This window comes from Phycodurus eques, chromosome 4 (genome assembly GCF_024500275.1).
Source record: "Phycodurus eques isolate BA_2022a chromosome 4, UOR_Pequ_1.1, whole genome shotgun sequence".
In the NCBI taxonomy this organism is placed as follows: domain Eukaryota; kingdom Metazoa; phylum Chordata; class Actinopteri; order Syngnathiformes; family Syngnathidae; genus Phycodurus; species Phycodurus eques.
In genome coordinates, this window is record NC_084528.1 from 20,653,471 (window position 1) to 20,678,689 (window position 25,219).

Consider the following 25,219-nt stretch of genomic DNA (forward strand, 5'->3'; position numbering starts at 1 on the left):
GCAAAATGTTTCCACATCTCACTCTGTGCCTCTTCTTTCGAATGTGAAAGCTTTTGGCTATTTCTTTCTCCCTCTAAACACGCTCTTGCGAGTGATGCCTTTTAGGAGGCAGCCCCTACTACAGAGAGCACTGTGGCTGGCTGCAGACGCACAGACTACTGCCTGAAGCCGACTATGTTACTGTCACATTGCTGTTCTATTTGTACCCCAGGATTATTTTGTCGCTTTTTGACTTTTTAAAACTAAGAACATTTTAAAAATCGGATCTTTATCAGCTGAAAAGTCAATGGCTCAGATCGGGACATATTTATTATTATTATTTATTGTTAAACTCACCCGGCACCCAAGGGATATAGAAAATGGATTGATGCATGAATATTGAGAGGTTGACAGGTGTGTGCATCCATGCTTCAAATGTTGCCAAATGAAAATTTGCATATAGAATAATATAAAAACAATCACATTTACTTGAAAACCATAACTGACTCCATTGCCTGACATGGATGCACACCTGACAGTTTCCTCAAGGCAAAACAAATGCAGCAGCTGTAGACTACTCACGTGCATAGGATTGACTGATCTTCCCGGTCTGTGTGAAGACAACAAAAAAAGTTTTAAAGTGTGACATCAACCTCTTTAGTCATCTACCTGACTGATTTGACATACAGTAGGAGTTGATTGAGTTACGAGATTGGTCACGCAACAAATTAAGTCAAGATACCACTGTAGATCAAAATCAGCTACTCAGGACTCAATGCCAAACTGACACCTCCTCTCAGCTTCACACCTCATGATTGATAGACTACCCACATTATAGAAGTGAGAAGTGATTCATCCAGGCCAAGTGTTGTGTCGTTTACCTCCCTCACTATTTGTTCTAGCCTCTGCATGCCTAATTAGGGCCACAAAAGAGGTCCTGGGCCCACTTCCTCGGCTGGACATTTTTTATGAGCTGGGCTACTTGTAACCGCTTTTTAAAAAATTTCTCACGTGTTCCAGCGGGCAAGAATTCATACTGGTCCTACTGGTTCTGTCACCACAGTAACATGCCTACAGCCAACCCTGAGGGCGGTGGCTAACACAGAGACCCAGAATCTGAGCTGCCCCATCCTGTTATCTCAGGAGGACACCCTGGGGCAGAGATATTGCTCAATCCACCTGCTTTAACTAATTTACCGCCATTGACGGCTGTTGAATTTAAATATCCATGTTAACATGGAGAACTGCCAGTGAATGATTAAAATACTTCCTAACATTATTTCCAGGAATGGGAAGTAACAAAGAAGACTGTACTTAGGTATATTTTTCAGGTACCTGTCCTTTACTTGAGTATTTTTTCTTTAGACGACTTTTTACAGTTTCCCCCTACTATGAACAGTATCTGTACTTTCTATTCCTTACTTTGTCGAAATAGACATTCCTTTTTCAGACATAAAAAGAAGTAAAAAAGATGTAAATAGAGAGAGTTAAATTCTGTTGATTGATGGAGATCTTGGGGTCTTATAATGGGTGGGAAAAAACTGGGACAGCAGTGACATGGAGGAATGTCTACTTTAAAACCACAAGCTTCTGGCGTTTAAAAAAATCTTTGTCTAATATGAAGAAATACATACAGTACAGTGGTTCCTTGAGATATGAGCGAAATTTGTACCATGAATATGCTCAAAACTCAAAACACTTTGCAAATCATCTTTCCTTATTGAAATCAATGGAATTGCCATTAATCCATTCCAGTCTCCCCAAAATACCTCAACAAAATTCTTGTAGTGTGTTTTTAATTGGAAAATAGGAGTCTCAATATTGTACTTCATAATAACATAGTAATGCCATAATTAAATAGAATCTAAAGAATTAAACAGTTTTTGCATCATGATTAATTCATTGCGGCTCCTTCTGATGTGCATGACTTCATCACCGGGGGGCAGTATTATGCTGTCATTCAGCGAGATAAAGAAAGCTTTTACAACTACTGTAAGTGACTCAGTAATCTGCAGTAATATTGGTCCTTTTTTCACAGAGAATAAAGAACATAGGCCTGTGAGTATTGTTATATTGTCTGTCTACGTGTGTTGATACACCATTTGTGGTCAGGTATCTATTGCTTGAAACGTTCCACCGTCACATAGATGGTATACATTAGCCCGTCAAGTAGTCAGTGTTATAGACGGCTTCTATGGCGTTTATCTTTTTCTTTTTTGGGGGGGCATAAAGCTAAGTGGACTTCAAGCAAATCTATACAACAAGTAATTATCTTTGTTTTATGTTTAGTTAGACAGTGAATGTCAACTCGGAGTGACATTAAACAGCTTGAAGCCCATTTTTATATATTCTACTATACCTGCCAAACTGCTGATTTGACGTGAGTTGAGCTGACTGCCACCTTACAGCATTGGAAACTCAAATTTTTGCTCGCAAGTCAAAGCATAAAATCAACTGAATGCCTCATATCTCGAAAAACTCATGTCTGGTCGCTCTCCCTCGTTTCATTCTCATATAAATAACATTACCTGGTCTTCATACATTCACCTTCGCAAATATCAACCTGCGCCGTCCCTCCCTCACCCCCCACAATGGCGCTATTCTTGTCCATAGCCTCGTCACTTCCCGCTTCAACTACTGTAATTCTCTTCTTTTCGGTCTTCCTCAACAATCACTCTGTAAATTCCAGTTGATTCAAAACTCTGCAGCCCAACTGATTACTTAAACACCCCAATTCCACCATATCACCCCCATTTTACATCAACTCTATGGCTACCAGTTCCATACAGAATTCGCAGCTCTTTTACACACATTTATGGCAATTCATAATCTCGGTCCTCCTTATCTGTCCGACCTTCTCCATATTACCACTTCTGTTCACTCCCTGTGATCCTTTTCCTTTCTTCTCCTTACTGTTCCCCCTATTGACCTCAGCACCAAGGGAAGCAGAGCTTTCAGCCGCTCTCCTCCCCAACTCTGGAACTCCCTGCCATCTGTCATCCGTAATATTGACTCTTTTCAAAATCAGACTCAAAACTCACCTATTCAAGACTGCCTACTACCTTTCCCGAAGCTGCAATTTTACTGCGCTCTATATTTTATAGTCATTTATTGTGTGTATGCATATTTACATAATTTTTTTCATTTTCTCTCTGCGTGATTTTAACCATTATATTATTGTTCAGTGTCCTTGGGTTTTGGAAAGGCGCTTGAACTAAAATGTATTGTTATTATTATTATTACACGTTGTTTGGCAAGCCTAATTCAAGCCAACACCAGCTAGTCCTTAGTTATAAAAACAACAAAATGCAACATGTGTCGCGATTTTTCTTCTTCTCAATGTGAGCACTATGTAAATTGTGCCAAGTTATCAAGAGCTAATTTGTATAAAATGGACATTACATGATTGACAAAAAAAAACCATTTTTAATTTTGTACTTTAGCACATTTCAGAGTATGTACATTTTTATTTTAAGTCTCTGTACTTCTACTTAAGTACAGAGTGTAATTTTGCCACTTCAGCTTTTTTTAAATTACAACGCTATCCCTACCAAATACCACAAATGCTGTCCCTAACAATCACCTTAAGAGTAATAATGTGCCGAGTATGGAGCTAGATATGCCACTCCTTGGTGCTTTCTTTCAGAAAAATACAATCTCAACTAATGTATATCCACTTTTGATAAGTGATACGTGGCAGGAATACCACACCTTGAAAAAAGCGCGTTGGCTACGAGACCAAAGATCATGCACGAGTTTCAGCACCACATTCCAGCGTGCCGAGCTGATAGCAGATGTTCGGGTAACGCTAAAGATAGGAGCGCAAAGTACCTTGCAGCATGCTCCGATAGGCCGCCTCAGATATGGCGTAAATGTGCGGCGGCATCTCGTGGCGCTTTTTGCCTCGATACATCTCCACGATGGACTCGGTGTAGATGGGCAGGTTCTTGTAGGGGTTCACCACTACGCAGAAGAGGCCTGAATATGTCTGCAAAAAAGAAAACACAGTGAGTCAGTCTGTTTACAGGCATGTGCCTTTAAGAGGCCAGGTGTGACTTAAATTTGGGAAAGGCTGCTCTTCTGCATTTATGATTAAGAGTAATTTTTCCTATTATGTTTAAATTAGTAATGATGCCGCTACTTGAGCCTTAACTGACAGTATTACCTAAACAAATATGATTTGCTTCAGTGGAAACGACCGCAGTACACGCAGCGGTGCTATTTGTGGAGACAATACAATAGACAGGTCAGCAGCATTCGCAAAATGATTACTTAGGTTGGAATTTAGCAGCCACATGGGCCTAGCATCTTTCATTAAAGGACTCAATCTATCACTTGAGACTGTGGATGCAGCCCACAATTGATCTAGATCTTTTTAGCTTGACGGTTACAGGAGGACTAACTCAGCCGTCATTCATTCTGCTAATGCATGTAGGCAGTTAAACTAATTGCCTTTATGGTACTTGACAGTTCTTTCTTTATGCAGGGCCCATTACATTGACTTGCACTGTTCAATATTTGAAATACTAGAAATGAAAGATAAATCATCGCTGAGTTTATACACGGAGCATCCCATATCACCAACACTTCAGATGCCAATATACTTCTACACTCTAGAGTTGACAATATACATGTATTTGCACATTATTTGCGTTTCAGTTACACCTACATGAAGTGATAACAGAAGAAAATATGGCCTAACAGCTTACCAAAGGCTTTTGGAACGTTTGTTCAGTTATGAGGCCAGAAGACAAGAAAACAAAAAAATGCGTTTTGACATTAAATTTAAAAAACAACAATACACAGACAGGGATTATCAGAACTATCTAGCTATCATATACTCTGTTCGAGGGGAACATTTGTTCAATTATGAGGCCAGAAGACAAGAGAAAAAAAATCATTTTGACGTTAAATTAAAGAATTAACAATAGACACAAAGGGAGTATCAGAGCTTTCAAGCTATCAGATACTCTGTTCTAGCACATCCCAAAGGTGTTTGCCAGGTCACTAAACACACTAAACTCATCCAAGCATTCTGTGTACAGTGCCATGAAAAAGTATTGGTCTCCTTCTCAAATTCTTACATTTTTGCATAGTTTCCCCACTTTAATGTCATCAAATAAATGCAAGTGAACTGAAAATGAAGGAACTTTGCCCTGTTTGGAAAACGTAATGGCCCCCTAAACCTAATGACTGGACGGGCCATTTTCAGCAGCAACAACTGAAATCAAGCGTTTTTGTCTAACTGGCAATGAGTCTTGAGTCTCATTGAGTCTCTATTGATATATTTTGGGCCACTCATCCTTGCAGAAACATTTGAATTCAGCAAAAATGTAGGGTTTACGAGAAAGAACAGTCTTTTTAAGGTCATGTCACTGCATTTCAATCGGATTCAAGTCCACACTTTGACTAGGTCACTTAAAAACATTTGTTTAGTTTTTTTAAGCCATTCAGAAGTTGACTTGCTGGTGTGGCTTGAATCGCTATCCTGCAGCAGAACCTAAATGAGCTTCATCTTGAGGTTAAGAACTGATGGCTGAACATTTTCCTTCAGGATTTTCTGTTAAAGAGCAGAATTCATGGTTCCATCAATCACAGCAAGTTCAGGTCCTGAAGGAGCGAAGCAGCCTAACACCATCACACTACCACCACGTTTGACTGCTGGTTGGATGTTCTTCTGAAATGCTGCGCTACATTTACGCCAGATGTAATGAGACAAACACCCTCCAAAAAGATCAACTTTCATCTCATCAATCCATATATTCTCCCAAAAGTCTTGGGAATTATTCAGATGTTTTTTTTTGCAAAAGGAAGACGAGCCTTTATGTTCTTTTTGGTCAGAAGTGGTTTTTGCCTTGGAACTCTGCCATGGATGCCATTTTTGCCCAGTCTCTTCCTTATTGTTGTGTCATGAACACTGACCTTAACTCAGGCAAAGATGGCCTGCAGTTCTTTAGAAGTTGTCCTGAGTTGTTTTGTGGCCTCCTGTGTGAGTCATCGCTGCTCTTTTGGAGTAGTCTTTGTAGGTTAGCCACTCCTGGGAAGGTTCACCACTGTTCCATAATTTTTCCATTTGAGGTTAATGGCACTCCTTATGGTTCGCCGGAATGCTAAAGCTTTAGAAATGGCTTTGTAACCCTTTCCAGACTGATGTCGTTCACTTTATTTGACTTATGATCCAGACAAATTCAAGAACATTTAAGATGTCATTTTGTTGCAGCTTTTTTAGATTACTGTCCAACTTGATTTTGTCGGGACTGATACTGGTTAAGTGATTTCTTAATTGAACAGGTCTGGAGGTAATCATGCTTGGGCGTGGTCAGTGAAAATTGACCAAAAGTTGTGATTGGCCACAGTTAATTCATGATTTAACAAGGGCGGTAATTACTTTTTCACACAGCGCCAGGTAACTTTTTTTCCTTAATTAATGAAATCACCATTTAAAACAGCATTTTAAGTTCACTTGGGTTATATTTGTCTGATATTTACATTTGTTTGATGACCTCAAACAAAGTGGGGAAATTATGGAAAAATATAAGAATTTGAGAAGGTGGCCACTACTTTGTCACAGCACTGTATTGTGGTACATCCATGGCTGGTTAATTAAGACAAGGTATGGACCGAAACCTTAAAATTACATTTTAAATGATTTTATTGCGGCGGTATGGTGGAAAACTGGTTAGAGCGTCAGCCTCACAGTTCTGAGGACCAGGGTTCAATCCCCGGCACCGCCTGTGTGGAGTTTGCATGTTCTCCCCGTGCCTGCGTGTGTTTTTCCCGGGCACTCCGGTTTCCTCCCACATCCCAAAAACATGCATTAATTGGAGACTCTAAATTGCCTGTAGGTGTGAATGTGAGTGTGAATGGTTGTTTGTTTGTATGTGCCCTGCGATTGGCTGGCAACCAGTTCAGGGTGTACCCCGCCTCCTGCCCGATGATGGCTGTGATGGGGTCCAGCACGCCCGCGACCCTAGTGAGGAGAAGCGGCTCAGAAAATGGATGGATGGATGATTTTATTGCTTATTTCATGGTGCTGGATCTGATTGAAAAGTGCTGCGAAAAGCACAAAATTGGAAAATTTCTCCAATTCCAAGCAGACTAGGAGAAGCTCATCCATGCTTTTGTCTCCAGTAGAGTTGACTACTGTAATGGTCTTCTGTCCGAACTCCCAAAAATGAGCATTAAACAGCTGCAGCTCATTCAGAAAGTTACAGCTCAGGTTCTGACCAGAACAAAGAGATTATATTCGAGAGCACATTACTATAATTCTAAAGTATTTACACTGGCTCCCAGTCAGCTTTAGAATAGACTTTAGACTCTCCTACTGGTCTATAAATCACTGAATGGTTTAGGTTCTCAATACATTAAAGAAATGCTCATGGTATATAAACCCAGTAGGGCTCTGAGAGCTACGGTCAGATAATAGAGCAGAGTTCAAACCAAACATGGTGTAGCAGCATTTTCCTGTTATGCTGCACACAAATGGCATTAAGCTGCCAACAAAAATTAAGTCATGAAGTGTGAATGTTTTTAAGTCCAAGTTTAAAGCTATTATTTTTTATCTCTCTTACGATTGAGCTCTTTTACAGCATCTTAATGTCATTTTTAAAAATAATTTTCTTGCACCGTACATTCTATTAGTTATTTTAGTAAGGGGTCTTTTATTTTCTGTACTTTGTTTTTAAATGTCTTTTGTTCTTTGATTTGAGATGATTTTAATTATGGAAACCACATATTATATGAAATGCGCAGACTAAACAAAAGCTGACTTGCCTAAATAGTATAACTATATTCTTCGTAATTTAGCTTGATATGCCACATTCACTGCCATTGACAGGCTTTAGAAGTCAAATATCCATGTTCACTGAGAAGGCTGGCAGTGAATGAGTTTTAAATATTAGTTTTATTCTCATAACATTTTTACTTTTTTCACATTTTTTTTGTCCTGATTTTAAAGTGTTCCCTCCTATTCATGGTTTGCTACTCAAAAATTTTTTTGGGGAGCGGGGGGGATAAAACCCTACTTTATTTGCTAAAAAACGTGTGTGCTGCTTTTGTGCTATTTCTGAAATGCCCTAAGATGGCGCCAAAGCCCTGTCCAACAGAAAAGTGGTGATTTGGCACCATCTTATAGGAACTATGTACAAGTTAGGGGAGGCACTTCTATTAGACAGGCTAAAGCCATGTCTAATATAAAAGTGGTGCTTTTGGCATCATCTTACCGCATCTATTGGCTATTATAAACCCATTACCACGTAAGCATATTCTCATAACATTCTGAATGTTTTCTTTGCTAAATTAAAAATGTTCTATTATTAAAAACATCCAAGCATGCTGTGGACCCTGGGAAGAGAAAATGTCCTAGCTACATCCCTGATTGGTTAAATAAAAAGAGGTGTGTTCCAAAACTTGTATTTGTTCCTGCAGCGCATATGTTATGTAATGGGTTTTGGGTGGGCTCACATAGATCAAGCCTGAGTAATATCTCTCCCTCAGGTTGTGCAGCACCGACGCTTCATTGAGGCAAGTAAGGTCGGCCATGTCCTCCACTTTGCTGAAGCGCGGTGGGTTCATCCGTTGCACCTCCTCCCTGGACAGCGTCAGCAGCTTCTGGCTGTCGCTCAGCTCGACCTCCACCTCGTCACCGCGCTCTTCCTTGATGCTGGCCGACTGTCCAAAGGGAGACCAAAGGCAAGTTTAGAATTTTTCTTTAAAACAAGGCCACCCACTTCAAAACAGATGTGCCCAATGCCCTTTTCCCCCCCTGTTGTACCACCAGGGGGTAGGGGGAGCAGGGGTGTCACTTAAGATGATAATAGAATAGGCAAGCATCAACCTTTTCTTCCATCCATCCATCCATCCATTTACTTTACCGCTTATCCTCATTAGGGTCGCAGGCGTGTTGGAGACTATCCCAGCTGACTTTGAGCGAGATACAGGCGGGGTACACCCTGAACTGGTCGCCAGCAAATCACAGGGCACAGATAAACAAACAACCATTCGCACACACAGTCACACCTAGGGGCAATTTAGAGTCTTCAATTAAACTTAACATGCATGTTTTAGGGATGTGGGAGGAAACCAGAGTACCCAGAGAAAACTCATGCAAGGGAGGCTGGAATTTCAAACCGGGTCCTCAGAACTGTGAGGCAGATGTGCGAACCAGTCGTCCACCGTGCCACCTCAGCATTTTCATGTACAAATTCTTGTGCCCCCAATGTTAAGAATCACATTCTTACACCACGACCATGTTATTCTTAACACTATGACGTTATTCTTGTAACAACTTTGTTCTCGCAACTTTTGTACTGATTTTTTTTTTTTTCATTATTTCAACATGGCCCACCACTTAGTACTTTCTCTAATCTCTACTGACTGTAAGGCAAATTCTTTCATATAAACATATGTGTCTGGTAAGTTTCTTGGAGGAGCATCATACATACATCATTACATCATAGCATTTTCATACAACAAATTATTCCTCAGTTGTAAGCTCTACTACTGCGTAATACTACATCAAATCTATCATTGGTGTAAATTGTAATAATAGATGTGACAGATAGGCAAGCCAAGGGCATCTCTTGTTATGTCGCACTGTATCACACATTCGTCACGCCTAGGAAAGTCCATGCTGAGAATATGAAAGTACTATCAAAAATGTGCGTGTGCATTTGTTCACCAGTGCCATTCTCGTCGTGACTGTAAAATAAAGTCAGCAGTTGTGCGTTGGGAATGTGAAGGGAGACCATTGTTCTATTCACTAGTTTACTATGAAACCAGTTTGGCAGAAAAAAGGGAGGATGTCAAATTCATCTCGCATCCTGCAAAAATTACCAATCACTAACAATGCAAGAACTTTAAGTGGAACTAATTGATATTACAGCAAAAACCTGATGATCCAATTAGTCCTGGGGGCCATGTGCATTATTATATAGTTGTAAAAGGGCCAACGGGCACAAGACGCATACACACCCTTTGCTACTCAGTCCCACTTCTTTGACGTGCCCTGCCCTAAAGGTGCACGCACAGGGATAATACTTCACCAGAGAATAAAGATTCATGTGGTAGGCACCTGTAATGTGATAAGCTGAAAATGATTGTGTTGTGTTGTTGATGACGCGGTTATATGGGCTTGAAATAAAAAATAAAAAACTACAATTTCCAATTTTATGTGATTTCTTTCCACTTCGATAAAAAGAAAAGGCAAATGACAGTATTCAAATCAAGTTTTGCTTTTTGGAGCACGTGCCCCCACATTATATACAGTTGCTTGTATACTTTGTGTTCCTTTATGTTCCTCAACATCAGTGTTCTCTCAAAGCATATTTATTTCACTGATGAAAGTGAATAGTCTGGCTATTCGGCAGTGTCAATCAAGTCTTTCAAAGCAAGTGCAGTGTCAAAAGACTTACAGAAAGACTCAACTGGTCCAAGCAGTGGGATGCCTACACAGACAAGTTCCACATTTTCCCTTTACATTTTACTGAGCATGGCCGAGAAATCATTGTTTTCCATGCACACATGAGGGACAGAGCCTGAACCTTTATGAAACGAAATGCACATATAGCCTACTAACCTTGCCCGACACACTCATAACACAAGCAGGAACAAATCTAAGTAATGATCAACGTTTAGCTCAGCTTGTGTTACCATATGCCTTTTTCTTTATTGTTTGTTTACTTTTGTGCTGATTTGCTAGCCAACAGCCAATAAGAGAGATCAAATGTCACCGACGGGTGACGCCAATTTGCATACTGAATCTGGCGGAAACGCAGCAGACGGAATGTGCGAGTCAAACTTGAAAACTGCCCACCGACGACGACTCATTCATTTACTGCTCAAAAAAACGCATACACCCCCTCAGTACTATGCCCCCTGCCACTCCACAAGCCGTTCCGCTGCCTTGTTCACAACTATCCATCCTTTTTCTGAGCCGCTTAGGGTTGCAGGTGTGCTGGAGCCTATCTCAGCTGACTTCAGGCGAGAGGCAGCACACACAACTAATTAGTCATTGTTACGCACATTGTAGTACCGACAGCTTTTAGGGAGATTTTATTACATTTTTCTTGGTAACACTATTTATTTATAGGTAGTGTAGGTGAATTGTATCCTACATTTTAGGGTACCTTACCTATCTATAATAATAATGTACATTTTAGCAGATTTTCATGGATTGTACTGTATTTACCACTCTCCACAATTGCTTTTTACAGTGCACCAACATACAGGAAGTCCTCGAGTTACGACGCACTCGACCTACGACGTTTCGACTTTACGACGCCCGTGCCTCGTCCGCTATTTTGTCCCAGCACCATAGTGTTTCTGCTTAGCTAGTGCATAGTGCCTGTCTGTGTTTGTGCGGCGGGAGTATCTTTGCCTTTTTCGCCTTCTTTTTTTCACACTCTCAGCAGTAACGGTAAGTACAGCATCTTATATTTTTTTATTGTAATGTATTTTAGTTTCTTTATGGCGGCACGGTGGCCGACTGGTTAGAGCGTCAGCCTCACAGTTCTGAGGAGCGAGGTTCAGTCCCCGGTCCCGCCTGTGTGGAGTTTGCATGTTCTGCCCGTGCCTGCGTGGGTTTTCTCCGGGCACTCCGGTTTCCTCCCACACACCAAAAACATGGATTAATTGGGTACTCTAAATTGCCGTATGTGTGAATGTGAGTGCGAATGTTGTTTGTTTGTATGTGCCCTGCGATTGGCTGGCAATTAGTTCAGGGTGTACCCCGCCTCCTGCCCGATGACAGCTGGGATAGGCTCCAGCACGCCCGCGACCCTAGTGAGGAGAAGCGGTTTAGAAAATGGATGGATGGATGGACTTCAGATGGTTACCATGATTTAAGTCAATGGAGGAAAGAGTCAGCCCAGCCCAACTAAACAGTTTGATACTTAAAATTGTATTGTTGTTTTTTTTCAGTTGTTGTCGTTACCCAATGTTGACACATGTTTTCACACATTTTGGTGGCAAACTTTTTGTTTCAGGTGTTCAGTCAATTTAAACTCTTGTGATATAGGAATGGCCGGCATGGACGACTGGTTAGCACATCTGCCTCACAGTTCTGGGGACCAGGGTTCAAATCCCGGCCCCGCCTGTGTGGAGTTTGCATGTTCTCCCCGTGCCTGGGTGAGTTTTCTCCTGGCACTCCGGTTTCCTCCCACGCCCCAAAAACATGCGTGGTAGGTTGATTGAAGACTCTAAATTGCCCCTAGGTGTGAATGTGAGTGCGAATGGTTGTTTGTTTGTATGTGCCCTGCGATTGGCTGGCAACCAGTTCAGGGTGTACCCCGCCTCCTCCCCGATGACAGCTGAGATAGGCTCCAGCACGCCCGCGACCCTAGTGAGGAGAAGCGGCTCAGAAAATGGATGGATGGATAGTTTCTTTATACGAAGTGTTAACCTTTCCTGCTACGGTCACCTGACAGTGGTTGGGAGACGCAGGGGTTAACTCCCTTCTCTCGTTGCACAGCTGAGCTGGGTGGTGGCAACAATAAAGTCACAAAGCACCGAATTGCTGCTTTAATGGCTTTATTAGCTCCTCTGCACATTCAACGTCAACGGGTCCTCCACTAATCGCTACTCTTCCCCGGTCGCCGTCACTACACTTGCTACTGTACACACTCGCACCGGCACGCACTCCTTCCTCCTTCGCAGTCCCGTCTCACTCACACATCAACGCACACGCCCACACACACTGAGCTTGCTGTCACAATCACGTGGGACAATACCCGTAACAGAAGTATTTCGCCGTAAATTTGGACTTTAACGGTGAAATCCGATTTACGCGGAAAATCGTGTTACGTCGCCAGCATAGGAACGGAACTCGTTCATAAATCGAGGACTTCCTGTATCCTGAAATGATGATATTGTATATATTTACTCACAAAGTGGACTTAGTGTGAAATCTTGCCCTGTGTAATTGAACACAAAGCTGTTGTACTCGCAGGGGTCCATTATTTATTCTGTTGTATGAATGGCAACAGGTGGATAAACTGGTTTATTGTATCATTTTACCATCTAATGCATATGTGTCAAACTGGTGGCCCGTGGCCCAGATTCGGCCCGCCACATCATTTTATGTGGCCCGCCAAAGCAAATCATGTGCGTCGACTTAATGTTTTTGCTAAAATACCAAAATTGCAAACTGTCTTACTTTTCAATAACATTGAGATATTATGGATTTATTTATTTATTGTTTTAACCAAGCCCCCTTTTGAAGTAAATTCCGTAATAGTTGAACAGTTTTTTACTGGCTTCTGATTTCAAAACTAGTTATCCAACAATTTGTTGTTTATATGTAATAATATGAGACGATCATGCACTTACCGTATTTTCACGACCATAAGGCGCACTTAAAAGTCTTAAATTTTCTCCAAAATGGACGGGGCGGGCCGCCTTATAATGCGGCGCGCCTTATGTGTGCACCGAGTTCCAAAATCTGTAAATGATGTTGTGTGGCTTTGATGAGCGCTCCGCTTGACTGACTGGGAGCATTTCCCTACCGACACGCTGCTTATATAGAGGAAAGGTGGACGTGACTGAGGACAGCACGCGGACGTTAAAATATGAAAGTGAAAGTGAACACTAAAGGCACGCCCCCAGTAGGTATATGGCGTCGGTATGTACATTGTGCAAAACACATCAGTTTGGCTAAGGACCCCCGAAAATGGCATCTACGAAGAGACATGCTTACAAAGCACAGTTTAAACTGCAAGCTATCAGTTGCGCAGAGGAACATGGGAATCGAGCAGCCGCGAGAGAATTCAAGATCAACGAATCCATGGTTCGCAAGTGGAGGAAGCAGGAAAACGCCGGCATCATTGCTGAGCCCCCCGACAATGGAACCCGGCATGTTTGATGGAGAACTTGCCAAGCTGTTCATTTCGGATACAGAAGATGAGGACTTTGATGGATTTGTGGATGAGGATTGATTAAAAAAAAATAACGTGAGTACATTGTTAAATACTTCAATAAAGTACAACCAAACTCAGTTTGGCTCCCGCTGCCTTTTTAGAAACATGCTAGCGTATGTTTTAGCGTGTATGCATGCTATGTTTTAAGCTAGCGTATGTTTTACCATGCCTGCGCCCAATACTGCGGTGCGCCTTATGTATGTGTTAAATACAGAAATAGACCCCGTAACTGAGACTGCACCTTATAATACGGTGCGCCTCATGGTCGTGAAAATACGGTATATGGGTTCACAGTCAAAACGGCCCTCGGAGAGAAAACCAAAACTACAATGTGGCCCATGACAAAAATGAGTTTGACACCCCTGATCTAATGGAAAAGCATTTAATTGTCGTTGGCATTGATAGATATATTGGTACATAACAAATGATAATTTCCAGACCAATTAAGTGACAGTGACAAAAAAAAACGTACTTCATTTTTTCCTCACAGCCACTCACCTCGAAACCATGCTTCTCTGATGGCACCCATATCAGACGCTTAGCGGCCCAGTCGGCCTGGCTGGCGGCAGAGAACATGGGTGCGTTGGTGGTGGGGGAACCTGGAGCCACCCCCAACGTGAGGAAGCGCGTGACATCGTTCACACCGCCCCCTATTGGCCTGGACATGATACTGCTGGCACTGTGAGAGCAAGTGGGGAGAGAAAAAATGAGGATGATTACAATAGCCAGTGGTGAGCAGTCAGGCCCAACACTATCAGAAGCACTTGGCCTACATTTACAACCTAAATTCCAATATTTGTTCCATTAAATTGTGTTGATTTATTCTCAGAAATGTATTCTCTGAATTTCACAGCTCTTAGCTGACTTTGCGTGAGAGGCACAGTACACCTTGGATTGGTCGCCAGCCCATTGTGGATGATTTCGAATTACAAGACCAAAAAACCTAAACAATAAGTGATGCTGACTGAATTTAAAGTACACACATAAAGTTTAGCTTTAAATTGCATGTACTGTACTAAATCCCTTTTAGTGACGAAATCTTTGGCCTGCCTTTGAACATGTCATTCCTATATCCATCCATCCATTTTATTTTACTGCTTATCCTCACTAGGGTCACGGGCTGCTGGAGCCTATACCAGCTATCTTCAGGTGGGAGGCGGGGTACACCCTGAACCGTTCGCCAGCCAACCGCAGGGCACATAGAAACACACATAGAAACAAACAACCATTCACACTCACATTCACACCTAGGGGCAATTTAGAGTCTTCAATCAACCTACCACGCATGTTTTTGGGGCGTGGGAGGAAACCGGAGTGCCAGGAGAAAACTCACCCAGGCACGGGGAGAACATGCAAACTCCACACAGGCGGGGCCGGGATTTGAACCCTGGTCCCCAGAACTGTGAGGCAGATGTGCTAACCAGTCGTCCATGCCGGCCATTCCTATATCACAAGAGTTTAAATTGACTGAACACCTGAAACAAAAAGTTTGCCACCAAAATGTGTGAAAACATGTGTCAACATTGGGTAACGACAACAACTGAAAAAAAACAACAATACAATTTTAAGTATCAAACTGTTTAGTTGGGCTGGGCTGACTCTTTCCTCCATTGACTTAAATCATGGTAACCATCTGAAGTCCATCCATCCATCCATTTTCTAAACCGCTTCTCCTCACTAGGGTCGCGGGCGTGCTGGAGCCTATCCCAGCTGTCATCGGGCAGGAGGCGGGGTACACCCTGAACTGGTTGCCAGCCAATCGCAGGGCACATACAAACAAACAACCATTCGCACTCACATTCACACCTACAGGCAATTTAGAGTCTCCAATTAATGCATGTTTTTGGGATGTGAGAGGAAACCGGAGCGCCCGGAGAAAACCCACGCACGCACGGGGAGAACATGCAAACTCCACACAGGCGGGGCCGGGAATTGAACCCCGCTCCTCAGAACTGTGAGGCTGACGCGCTAACCAGTCGGCCACCGTGCCGCCCCATCTGAAGTCCATCCATCCATTTTCTGAGCCACTTTTCCTCACTAGGGTCGCGGGTGTGCCGGAGCCTATCCCAGCTGTCATTGGGCAGGAGGCGGGGTACACCCTGAACTGGTTGCCAGCCAATCGCAGGGCACATACAAACAGACAACCATTCGCACTCACAGTCACACCTACAGGCAATTTAGAGTCTCCAATTAATGCATGTTTTTGGGATGTGAGAGGAAACCGGAGCGCCCGGAGAAAACCTACGCAGGCATGGGGAGAACATGCAAACTCCACACAGGCGGGGCCGGGAATTGAACCCCGCTCCTCAGAACTGTGAGGCTGACGCTCTAACCAGTCAGCCACCGTGCCGCCTAATCTGAAGTCAAATTTCCTTATTTACTAATCATCCATCCAGTTTCTAAAGTGCTTGTTCTCATTAAGTTCAGGTGTGAGCTGTCAAATATTCCAGCTAACTTTGGGTGAGAGGCACCGTACACCGTGGACTGGTGGCCAGCCAATCGTAGGGCACATAGAGACAAACAACTATTCACATGCATTCACTGCTATGAGCAATTTAGAGTAATCGATGAATCGAACATGTATGTTTTTGGAATGTGGGAGGAAGCTGGAGAGCACGGGGAGAACATGCAAACTTTACGCAAGAGGGACAGCGCCCGAACTTCAGAACTGTGAGGCACACGTGCTAACCACGAGCTCAGTGTGCTGTCTCGTATTTACTACTGGGGTGGACTAAAATATCATTATCATTAAATATCTGAAAAAAGACATTATCTGTCATGGCACAGTATTGATCCACCAATTTCTGATTTTTTTAATGGTAATATTACAAAACGCGCTAGATTCCAATGAAATGCATGAATCTCGAAAATCCCCAGTCCCAGATTATTTTCTTCATGTTTTGGATTTAGAAAAGAAATAAAACAAACATTTGGCAATATATGCTTTTCATTGGACGTTGACGATATCATGGCCTCCACCAGCTCCTCACAACTGTTTGTCCTGTTCAATAAACGGCTGAAAATGCATCAGCGACTGTCGCTCTCCTTGCCTACATCAATATTTTGGCTTGCAACATAAAGCAAAAAAAAAAAAAAAAAAAACGCTGAAGCGACGGCTCTTAACTTGAAAAACATAAATTGGGGCACTCGTAATTCAAGGTGCCACTGTATATCCAATTCATATCCAATTTTTATCAGACATCCATTTCTGAATTGTGCCACTTGGGGGACAAATAAGATTGGGGGAATTGTGCCACATGAGCTGTGTAGTGTTAAACCAGTCAAAAAGAGCAGCAGCAGTAGGCAAGAAGCATTCAGGCCACATGCAATATTAGTGTGAACCAGTGACAGCCTAATTGGAAGACAGAAGAATCCAAGCGAAGACATGCATGGAGGAAGGGTTGACTGAACTGACATGACAGCTTAGGAAGAGGGGGAGGGACGGCCAATCGAAAAAGGGAAATGTGGGCTAACAAAGACGCAAGGCAAAGCAAATAAACTTAGACTTCATCATTTCCCTTACGAGCAGGCTTGCTCCGCAAAAAGCAGGAAGTGTTCTGGCCCGGAATTCTGTAAAAGATCAGGAGTGTGGAGGTACGACGGGATGATTTGAGACGTGTTCTGACAACGTAGTCGTTCCATGAGAACCAGTCACTCAAAAATTTCCCAATTAGGCCACAAGGACTGGTAATGCTTTATACGGGCTGGCTACTGCACCATTCAGTCAAAAATAAGCCAGAATACTCTCTTACCGGTTCAATAGAAAGTTTTCAAATAATCAAATTGGATTTTTAATTTCTTGGACTGTTATTTTGGAATAGTACAAGGAGTAACGATTCAATTTTGATTCGCTAGTCATTTGTTACTGTCAATACAAATAGGGAATGGGGATTTAGGGTGCGAGTTCAAGCACTAGTAATAAGTCGTTTTTTGCAGATGATGAATATATGCCTTTAAGTATTGTTGTATGGTCTGTCTGCATGTGTCGCTACTGTTCAAATGTACCATGACATTGATGCTCAGTATGTTAGCCTGTCTATGGCGCTTTGCATTGTGTGTTAGCATTAAGCCAGCAAACGTTCTTAAGTTATGTCGTTTGGTAAAAAACACAACATGACATTTTTTGTTTTATGTTTAGTTTTACAGTAAACTTCAACTTGGAGTGTCTCAATAAACGACTTGATGCAAGCACTTGGCCTCTTTTTGAAAAATATCTTTTGAAAAATTGTTTATGACCTGCCAAACTGCTGCCTGTTGTGAAGTTTGCTACCACGATAGCTAGGGCTTGTAATTCAATTTTTTGCTCACGACTCAAACCAAAAAATTCATCTGCGTGACGCCTTGTATCTCGAAAAACATGCAAGTCGGGTAACTCCTAAGTTAAGATACCATTGTACTTCATGTAGCCCCATGATATTAAACAAAGTTTGAATCAAGCAGAATCGTGTTTGCTTTTGGTGGTTCGACTTACCTCATGGATAATATAAAATAAGACATTTCTTGAAGTCCCATAATATTTTAAAGTTACTTCACAGATTGTGCATAAATGAACACTGACTCCTATGATAATTAAGTTACTTTACTCATTGTGTATGACATGCTTTGTGCACAGTCATGAGACTTTCGAATACATTACATCATGGACTAGTATAGGGTAGTCCACAGTCCTGTCAGATTTAAATGAGCTACTTCAGTTATGTGCACAAAGTCCTACATTTTATTTAGCAAGCTTCTCCAAGAATGCATACCTTTCACTGATTATCCGAGCATGCTGAATAAAAATGCCTGCAGACTATGGAGCCGCCCTAAACCATGTGTTTGTGTGTGTGTGAGAAAGAACTATTAGGTGTCTCCGAGCCACGACAGGTATGCCATCAGGCCTGATGCGTGACATGCGTCTTACTCAAGCTTCTTTTTTTTTCTGCAATGTTTGTTGATGACAGGGCAGAGTTTATAACCCCGCCACTACCATACCTTTTACAAAAAGACTAGGTGTGGAATAAACAATAGAGCCACCACCACCCAGCCAGTCAGTGGCAATGAAATAACTGGTGTGTTTTTTTTATATTCTTCTTATAAATACTGATGTGAAAAAAAACATAACATGCTTGACTCATGGCCCACAACATTAAGTACAAGCTAATGACTGTTCAGTAATTTTAGAAATATTCCAAATTGTAAACTTTCCATGGGAATTTGCGAATTAACTGGGAATTTAGGTTAATTTAATGGAAACGTTTCTTTCTTTAAACAGAAAACCATGCAAAATAGATAGCTCTCCTTGCCCATAGGCGGGGGTATTAAAGCGGTGGTCGACAACCACCGAGCCATGTGGTACCGGGCCAGGAAGATATAAAAAAAGAAATATATATATATATATTTTTTAAATTATTTTTTATTTTTTACTCACGCTTTAACGAGCCTTTGGCAAGTAGCTTCTGGAGTGTCTGTCAGTCACCCCCCACCCCCCCCCCCCTCTCCCCTCTCTATCCACCCCCACCCCCACTCCCTTCGATGAGTGGTTGTTGGTCTGCGAGAATTCCATAAACTGGTTTGTGGCAGAAAATAGGTTGGGGAAGACTGTATTACAGTACCTTAATTGCTTCAATTTTCTTCCACTTCACTGAAGTGATGTGTGCATTGGTATTGTAGTGGTATATGCTGCTTGCCTTTTGTGCAGCAGGCACAGGTTTGAGTTCCAGGCCCAAATAAAAAATAAAAATAAAAAATGGATGGGTTGCATCAGGAAGGGCATCCGCCGTTAAAAACTGTGCCAAGCAACTCATGCAAGTGACTCACTTTGGTGACCCTAATGGGACAAGCTGAAAGTCGCAACTAGCCATGGGCTGGTGTCAAGTTTCTGACTGTATGATAATCTTGAACAAAAATATTGCAGTTTCACAGTATCACCTTATTGCAATTACAGCTAAAAAATGTTTTATTTTGATATATTTAGGTAAATCAATGTTTTCATTAACGCAATGCAATCTATTTTAGCGCCAAACAACTTAAACATAAAAGAAAATAAACAATTGAATTTTTCTAAATAAAATTAAAGTGAAATACAGAAGTAAAAGTACTTATTTCTCAGAAGACGGTTAGCTACTTCTCTGCTCTGTGACGTAACGTCAGAGCTGATTTTTTCACAGATTGTAGACGCACGAGCTGGTTGCAAATGTTCATTCATAAGACAGCCAGATATAGTTAGATATTAACGTTACCTTGAATTTGGTATCTCCCTCATAAATGTGATATCATACTGGAACTACTGCCTCCTCTAGCAGCCACTAAGCACCTTTGCCATATCCTTCATCTGCCAAGCCGGGGTACGTGAACGATTACCAAAAGAGCTGGCGTTTTCAACAAGGGGTAAATTTGTAAATTTCATTGACTGATCGCACCAACAATGGCTAGGGTAGAGGTCGTGTCACTTTGCTCATAAAACAAAAACACACACAAAAATAAATAAATAAATAAAACAGCTCATACCGCTGACGAAAAGTTTTTTAACTGACTTTTTAAAACCATGGCATACCATGAAACCAGTAACCGGTCCATGTCTATTCATGACAACTTGAGTGATGGACATATCTGAAACTTGCTTGTAAATTTAATTTTAGCCAAAAAAATAAATAAATAAAAACGATCAAGCAACGGCTCAGAACTCGAAAATCTTGTCTTAAATTGGAGCACTTTAAATCAAGGTACCACTGTACTCACATGTAATATGGTTGTTTTAAATCTGGATTATACAAAAATATATTTTGCCCAACTATATTATGTTCCCTATGAAGAGCAAACCTTCAGTTTTGCTAAATTCCTGGTTTATTCCTGTTCAATCCTATGAATTGCCACGGAAAGTTTGCATCAAAATATTTTGCTATCCTGATGGTGTACCTTTCCTTAAACTGTCTTGATTGTTTTACATAATATTAACTGTTGCTAAAGTTATTAAAATATTAACTGTTTCTAAACTTTTGACACTGTCTGCAAGACAAGTTTCTCTTTGGGACAATAAAGTACAGCTAGGCGATTATTCGAAATGTAATCGTGATTTCGATCTTGGCATCTCACGACCATAAAAACATTATAATCGAAGAAAAATCAGTAATGTGCCGAAAGGGGGCAGAGTATTTATGCAAGTTCCTCCGTTGTAAAAGCACCCTTAGCGCACCTATATTCTTGCAGCAAGCATTTGACGTATGTTATTCTACCCTCCCTGAGAGTGCTTTGAACTGTTTATTGACACCCCAGTTGGAGTTAACTGTAAAACAAAACACGTAACAAAAATTACACACATTGTATATCTAAATATGAGAGAGTTCATAAACATCGCCAGCTTAATGCTAGCACTCAATGGAAAAGCCTACTGGCCAGCTAGCAATAATTAGCATTATACATCATGGGAGGGATTTACCTTCAAATAACTAATAATCACACACAAATGGTTGTAGTAACAGATACAGACCGGAAATATAACAATACTCACAGGCCATATATTCTTCCCACTCTGTGAAAAAATGAGTTATATTAATGATGTTTGCCACTTTTTTCTCCTACTCTTTATCTTAATGTAGTATCTCCATGCATGCACCACACTTATTAAAAACAAATACCTGCTGTTTCACACTTCCATCCATCCATCCATTGTCAACACCGCTTATCCTGGTTAGGGTCGTGGGGCGCTGGAGCCTATCCCAGCTGACTTCGGGCAAAAGGTGGACTACACCCTGAACTGGTCGCCAGTCAGTCACAGGGCACATATAGACACAGACAACCATTTGTACTCACATTCACACCGTCACTGAGTGGGAACTGATTCCCACGCTGCCCGCACCAAAGTCAGGCAAGTGTACCACTACACCATCAGTGTTTCACACTTATTTAAAACAAATACCTGCTGTTTCTACTGCACAGCAGGTATTTGTTTTTATTATTTACATTTGTTTTTATTGCTATTGTTTGTATTATTTATTTTACTTGTTCCAAAAAATCTGGTTGGTCTAAGTTTTTAAAGTTTATATAAAGTTGAGTTTTGGAAGTTCAATAAATAAAAAAAAATTAAATCAGTGAATAATCGTTTCTTAATTTTGATTTCAAGCAAAATAATCATGATTTTTTTTCATAATTACCCAGCTCTACATTAAAGTAGACTAAAGTGAACTGAACTGACATGCAATATACAATATTCAGTTATTCCGTATTTATTTAAACGTACAGTGTTTTTTGGTATGGTTGACAGCAGCAAAACGACTGGCTCATGGTAATAATCAGCCTGGTCAATTTTGTGACCCTGTTGGATTCATCAAAAGTCCCAAACAATGTGAAAATCATGTGACGGAATGCGGCCATTTCCATAAAGTTGTCATCATAAATCCTTTGTTATATGTGCAACCTCTTGTGAGTTAGGCAAGCGTGGGAGATGTGCTACTCATTTGTATACAATTCCATCTTGTTAGTCCTGTTCCTACACACACACTCACAGGGACGCACACACACAGAAGCAAACAGCTGCCCTCCATAGCAACATCCTGAATGCTGTAGCTAAACAACAAAAAACTCAACTAAGGCCATCCATTATGGAAGGGGGCCAAATTATTATTTATTTTTTAGACAGACAGACAGACAGACAGACAGACAGACAGACAGGGACGGACGGACGGACAAGACAGACAGACAGACAGACAGACAGACAGACAGACATATAGATAGATAGATAGATAGATAGATAGATAGATAGATAGATAGATAGATAGATAGATAGATAGATAGAATAGATATGGGAAGAAACAAACGGAAAAAGGAAAGCAGAAAGGAACCAATGATGGAATGCATAGGAAATGGGAACAGTGGTTAGCAGATCTGCCTCACAGTTGTAGGTTCTGGGTTCGTATCCCATCTCTGGACGCAAGAGTGGATGGAATGAAGGAAAAAGGAGGACAGGAAGGTACTATTGGTCAGAAGGGAGTAAATTAATTTAAAAACAGGAAAAAGCAAGAACTACATTTGAAATGAAAAAGACAGATTGGAAGTGAAAGTAACCATAATCAGTCTATGGTCTTTGAAATATATTTTACGTTATTGTATGTTTTAGAAACAAATAACCACACATACCATCTTCTGTTTGGCTGACACGTCACACATTCAAATAACTCTGGTAAGAAAAGACTAAAATCATTGTATCGATTCATTTTTTGGGGTCGAAGTCTTATTTTTTCAGACGAGATAGACAGACAGACAGACAGACACTTTCTTCATCCCGTCAGGGGAAACAAATCACATTTGAATTGGTAAGAGATTGGAGCTGGACACACCTTTCTCCTCCTGGCTTTAAGGTGCATGATGAGACATTTTATCATTAAGGCAAGGGTTGTAATGACGCTATTATTATAATGACAAGCAGACAGACAGACAGCACACCTTTGCGGTGGTGGTGGTGGGAGACCCTTGAAAATGACCACCACTCAAAACCACACCTCGGTGATCGGTTACAAAGACGACCAAGGATCACGGCCCTTTTTCCTACTAATATGTGGAAGCCAAAATGACAGGATATCATAATACACATATTTTCCCCCCTCGCTGTGAAACGTTAACAGCACACAAATTAGCTACTAGTCACAACGGTTGCAATGCGTAATAAAATGGTCATAGTCAGTTGGGTGGCTTTCCCTTTGTAAAAAGCCATTTCGAGGCACGTCTTTTAACAAAGGTTAAAAAGCCCCGTGAACGCCTCACCATCAACGTTCATTCTTACGCCACCGGGGGAGACTCAACTAGCGCTAGCCGGCTACAACGCACAAATAGGAGGGAGGCGTTCAAGACTCTCACGCCGACTCCTTTTTAAATTGAATTACACTTAAATTCAAAAGCTCTTACCTTCCGGTTGCGCTCCGAATGGTTAAATGTGTGCGGAGGAACGTCTTGGGGGTGTTTCTTGGCTATTTTGCTCTCTGATAGGTGTGTAGCCTACCGCAGAGGTGTCTCGTATCATCGCAACGTTCAAGCCCAGTGGAGCCGCACATTCACCGCACACACACGTCCTGCTTGGGAATAAGGTAGATAGATAGAGAGAGAGAAGTAAGGGCAAGGAGGTTAGCTTCAACCCGAGGGCCGCGCTTCCTGTCCGAACGCCAATCAGAAGCGAATATTTGGGCCCAGTCGCGTTCACACACCAATGAGAAGCTACAAGGCACCGTGAACCCACCCGAGGGACTCGGCAACAGCCGTCCGCCCCTTGACTGGCACGACACGGAAGCGGTGACGAATGGCATCAAAGCCATGACGCCGCTGACCAATGATGACAGGCGCGGGGCGGTGCTAAAGGGCGAATCGACGTGCAAACTAGCCAGTCGGAGCGCCGCAGCAGGTGCCTGTGCGTCAGCCTCGCGCAACAGTACGGAGATTTGCACGCCCTTTGTTTGCAACGACGCGGCTGCGGAGAAGGCTGCACCGATCTGGGATCGGTTTCCTTGACCCCTTAACACACCGTTCAGGGGAGCAAGATCTGACTCCAGGCCCGTGATTCTGATCATCTACCCAGTGCTGACTTGAACGCGAAGGTCTTGGCGAGTATGAATCACATGGTTTCGTGACTGCCCGTGGTGGGCACTGGGTAGTAACGAATTAAGGAGATTTTTCAGGTATTGTAACTTACGCAAGTAGTGACTTTTATGACGATTTTTTACTTTGAACACACATGTATGTAATTTCTACTCCCTACTGTGTCAAAACTGACCATTTCAGAATGTTTTTTCATAGGCACGTACTCACCAGGATACTTTTGTGTGGAAAAACTGTGAGCGACTGCAGTGGACCTGAACTAAAATAATGAAAAAACTTTGGTTGCAAGTATGCCCCAAAAGGTTTGGGGTTTTTTTCCCTTAAAAAGAAAATCTAGATTAATCAAGGGAAGTTCTGGAAGCCATTTTCTCACAGGTAAGACTTCCTGGTGGATAGTAGCCACATCTAAAGGGACAAAATGGGAACCAAACCTCCATCACTGGGTTTGTGGATGGCATTTTCTCACATGTAAAAGAGAGTGAGTACTAGACTGGCCTGCCAGCATTCCAGACCTGTCTCACATTGAAAATGTGTGGTGCATTCTGAAGAGCAAAATTTGACAACTGATGTTGTACACCAGGCAGGAATGGGGAAAAAATCCACCAACAAAGATTTTACAATTAGTGTCCTCAGTTCCCAAATGCTTATTGGGTGTTGGTAAAAGGAAAATTGATGTAACACAGTTGTAAACATGCTCCTGTGCCAGCTTTTTTTGAAACATACTGCAGGCATCAAATTCAAAATGAGTGAACAACAACAAAATA

At 41.8% G+C, this 25,219-nt stretch overlaps 1 protein-coding gene across 6 annotated transcripts in view; it reads right to left on the reverse strand.

Annotated features, from left to right (window-relative positions):
* Nucleotides 1–23,999, reverse strand: part of myh14 (myosin, heavy chain 14, non-muscle) — a 62,819-nt gene extending 38,820 nt beyond the window's left edge. For 4 of the 6 annotated variants that reach the window (XM_061674563.1, XM_061674562.1, XM_061674561.1 and 1 more), the window contains exons 1-5: nucleotides 23,772–23,998; nucleotides 14,391–14,571; nucleotides 8,443–8,649; nucleotides 3,811–3,967; nucleotides 562–589 (exon numbers count right to left, since the gene is read on the reverse strand). In XM_061674563.1, the coding sequence (XP_061530547.1) occupies nucleotides 562–589; nucleotides 3,811–3,967; nucleotides 8,443–8,649; nucleotides 14,391–14,558 (560 nt within the window). In that variant the 5' untranslated portion in view covers nucleotides 14,559–14,571; nucleotides 23,772–23,998. Of the gene's footprint in view, nucleotides 1–561; nucleotides 590–3,810; nucleotides 3,968–8,442; nucleotides 8,650–14,390; nucleotides 14,572–23,771 lie in introns of all 6 variants that reach the window. The other 2 variants (XM_061674564.1, XM_061674566.1) reach the window with 2 other exon arrangements.
* Nucleotides 24,000–25,219: the final 1,220 nt, after the last annotated feature.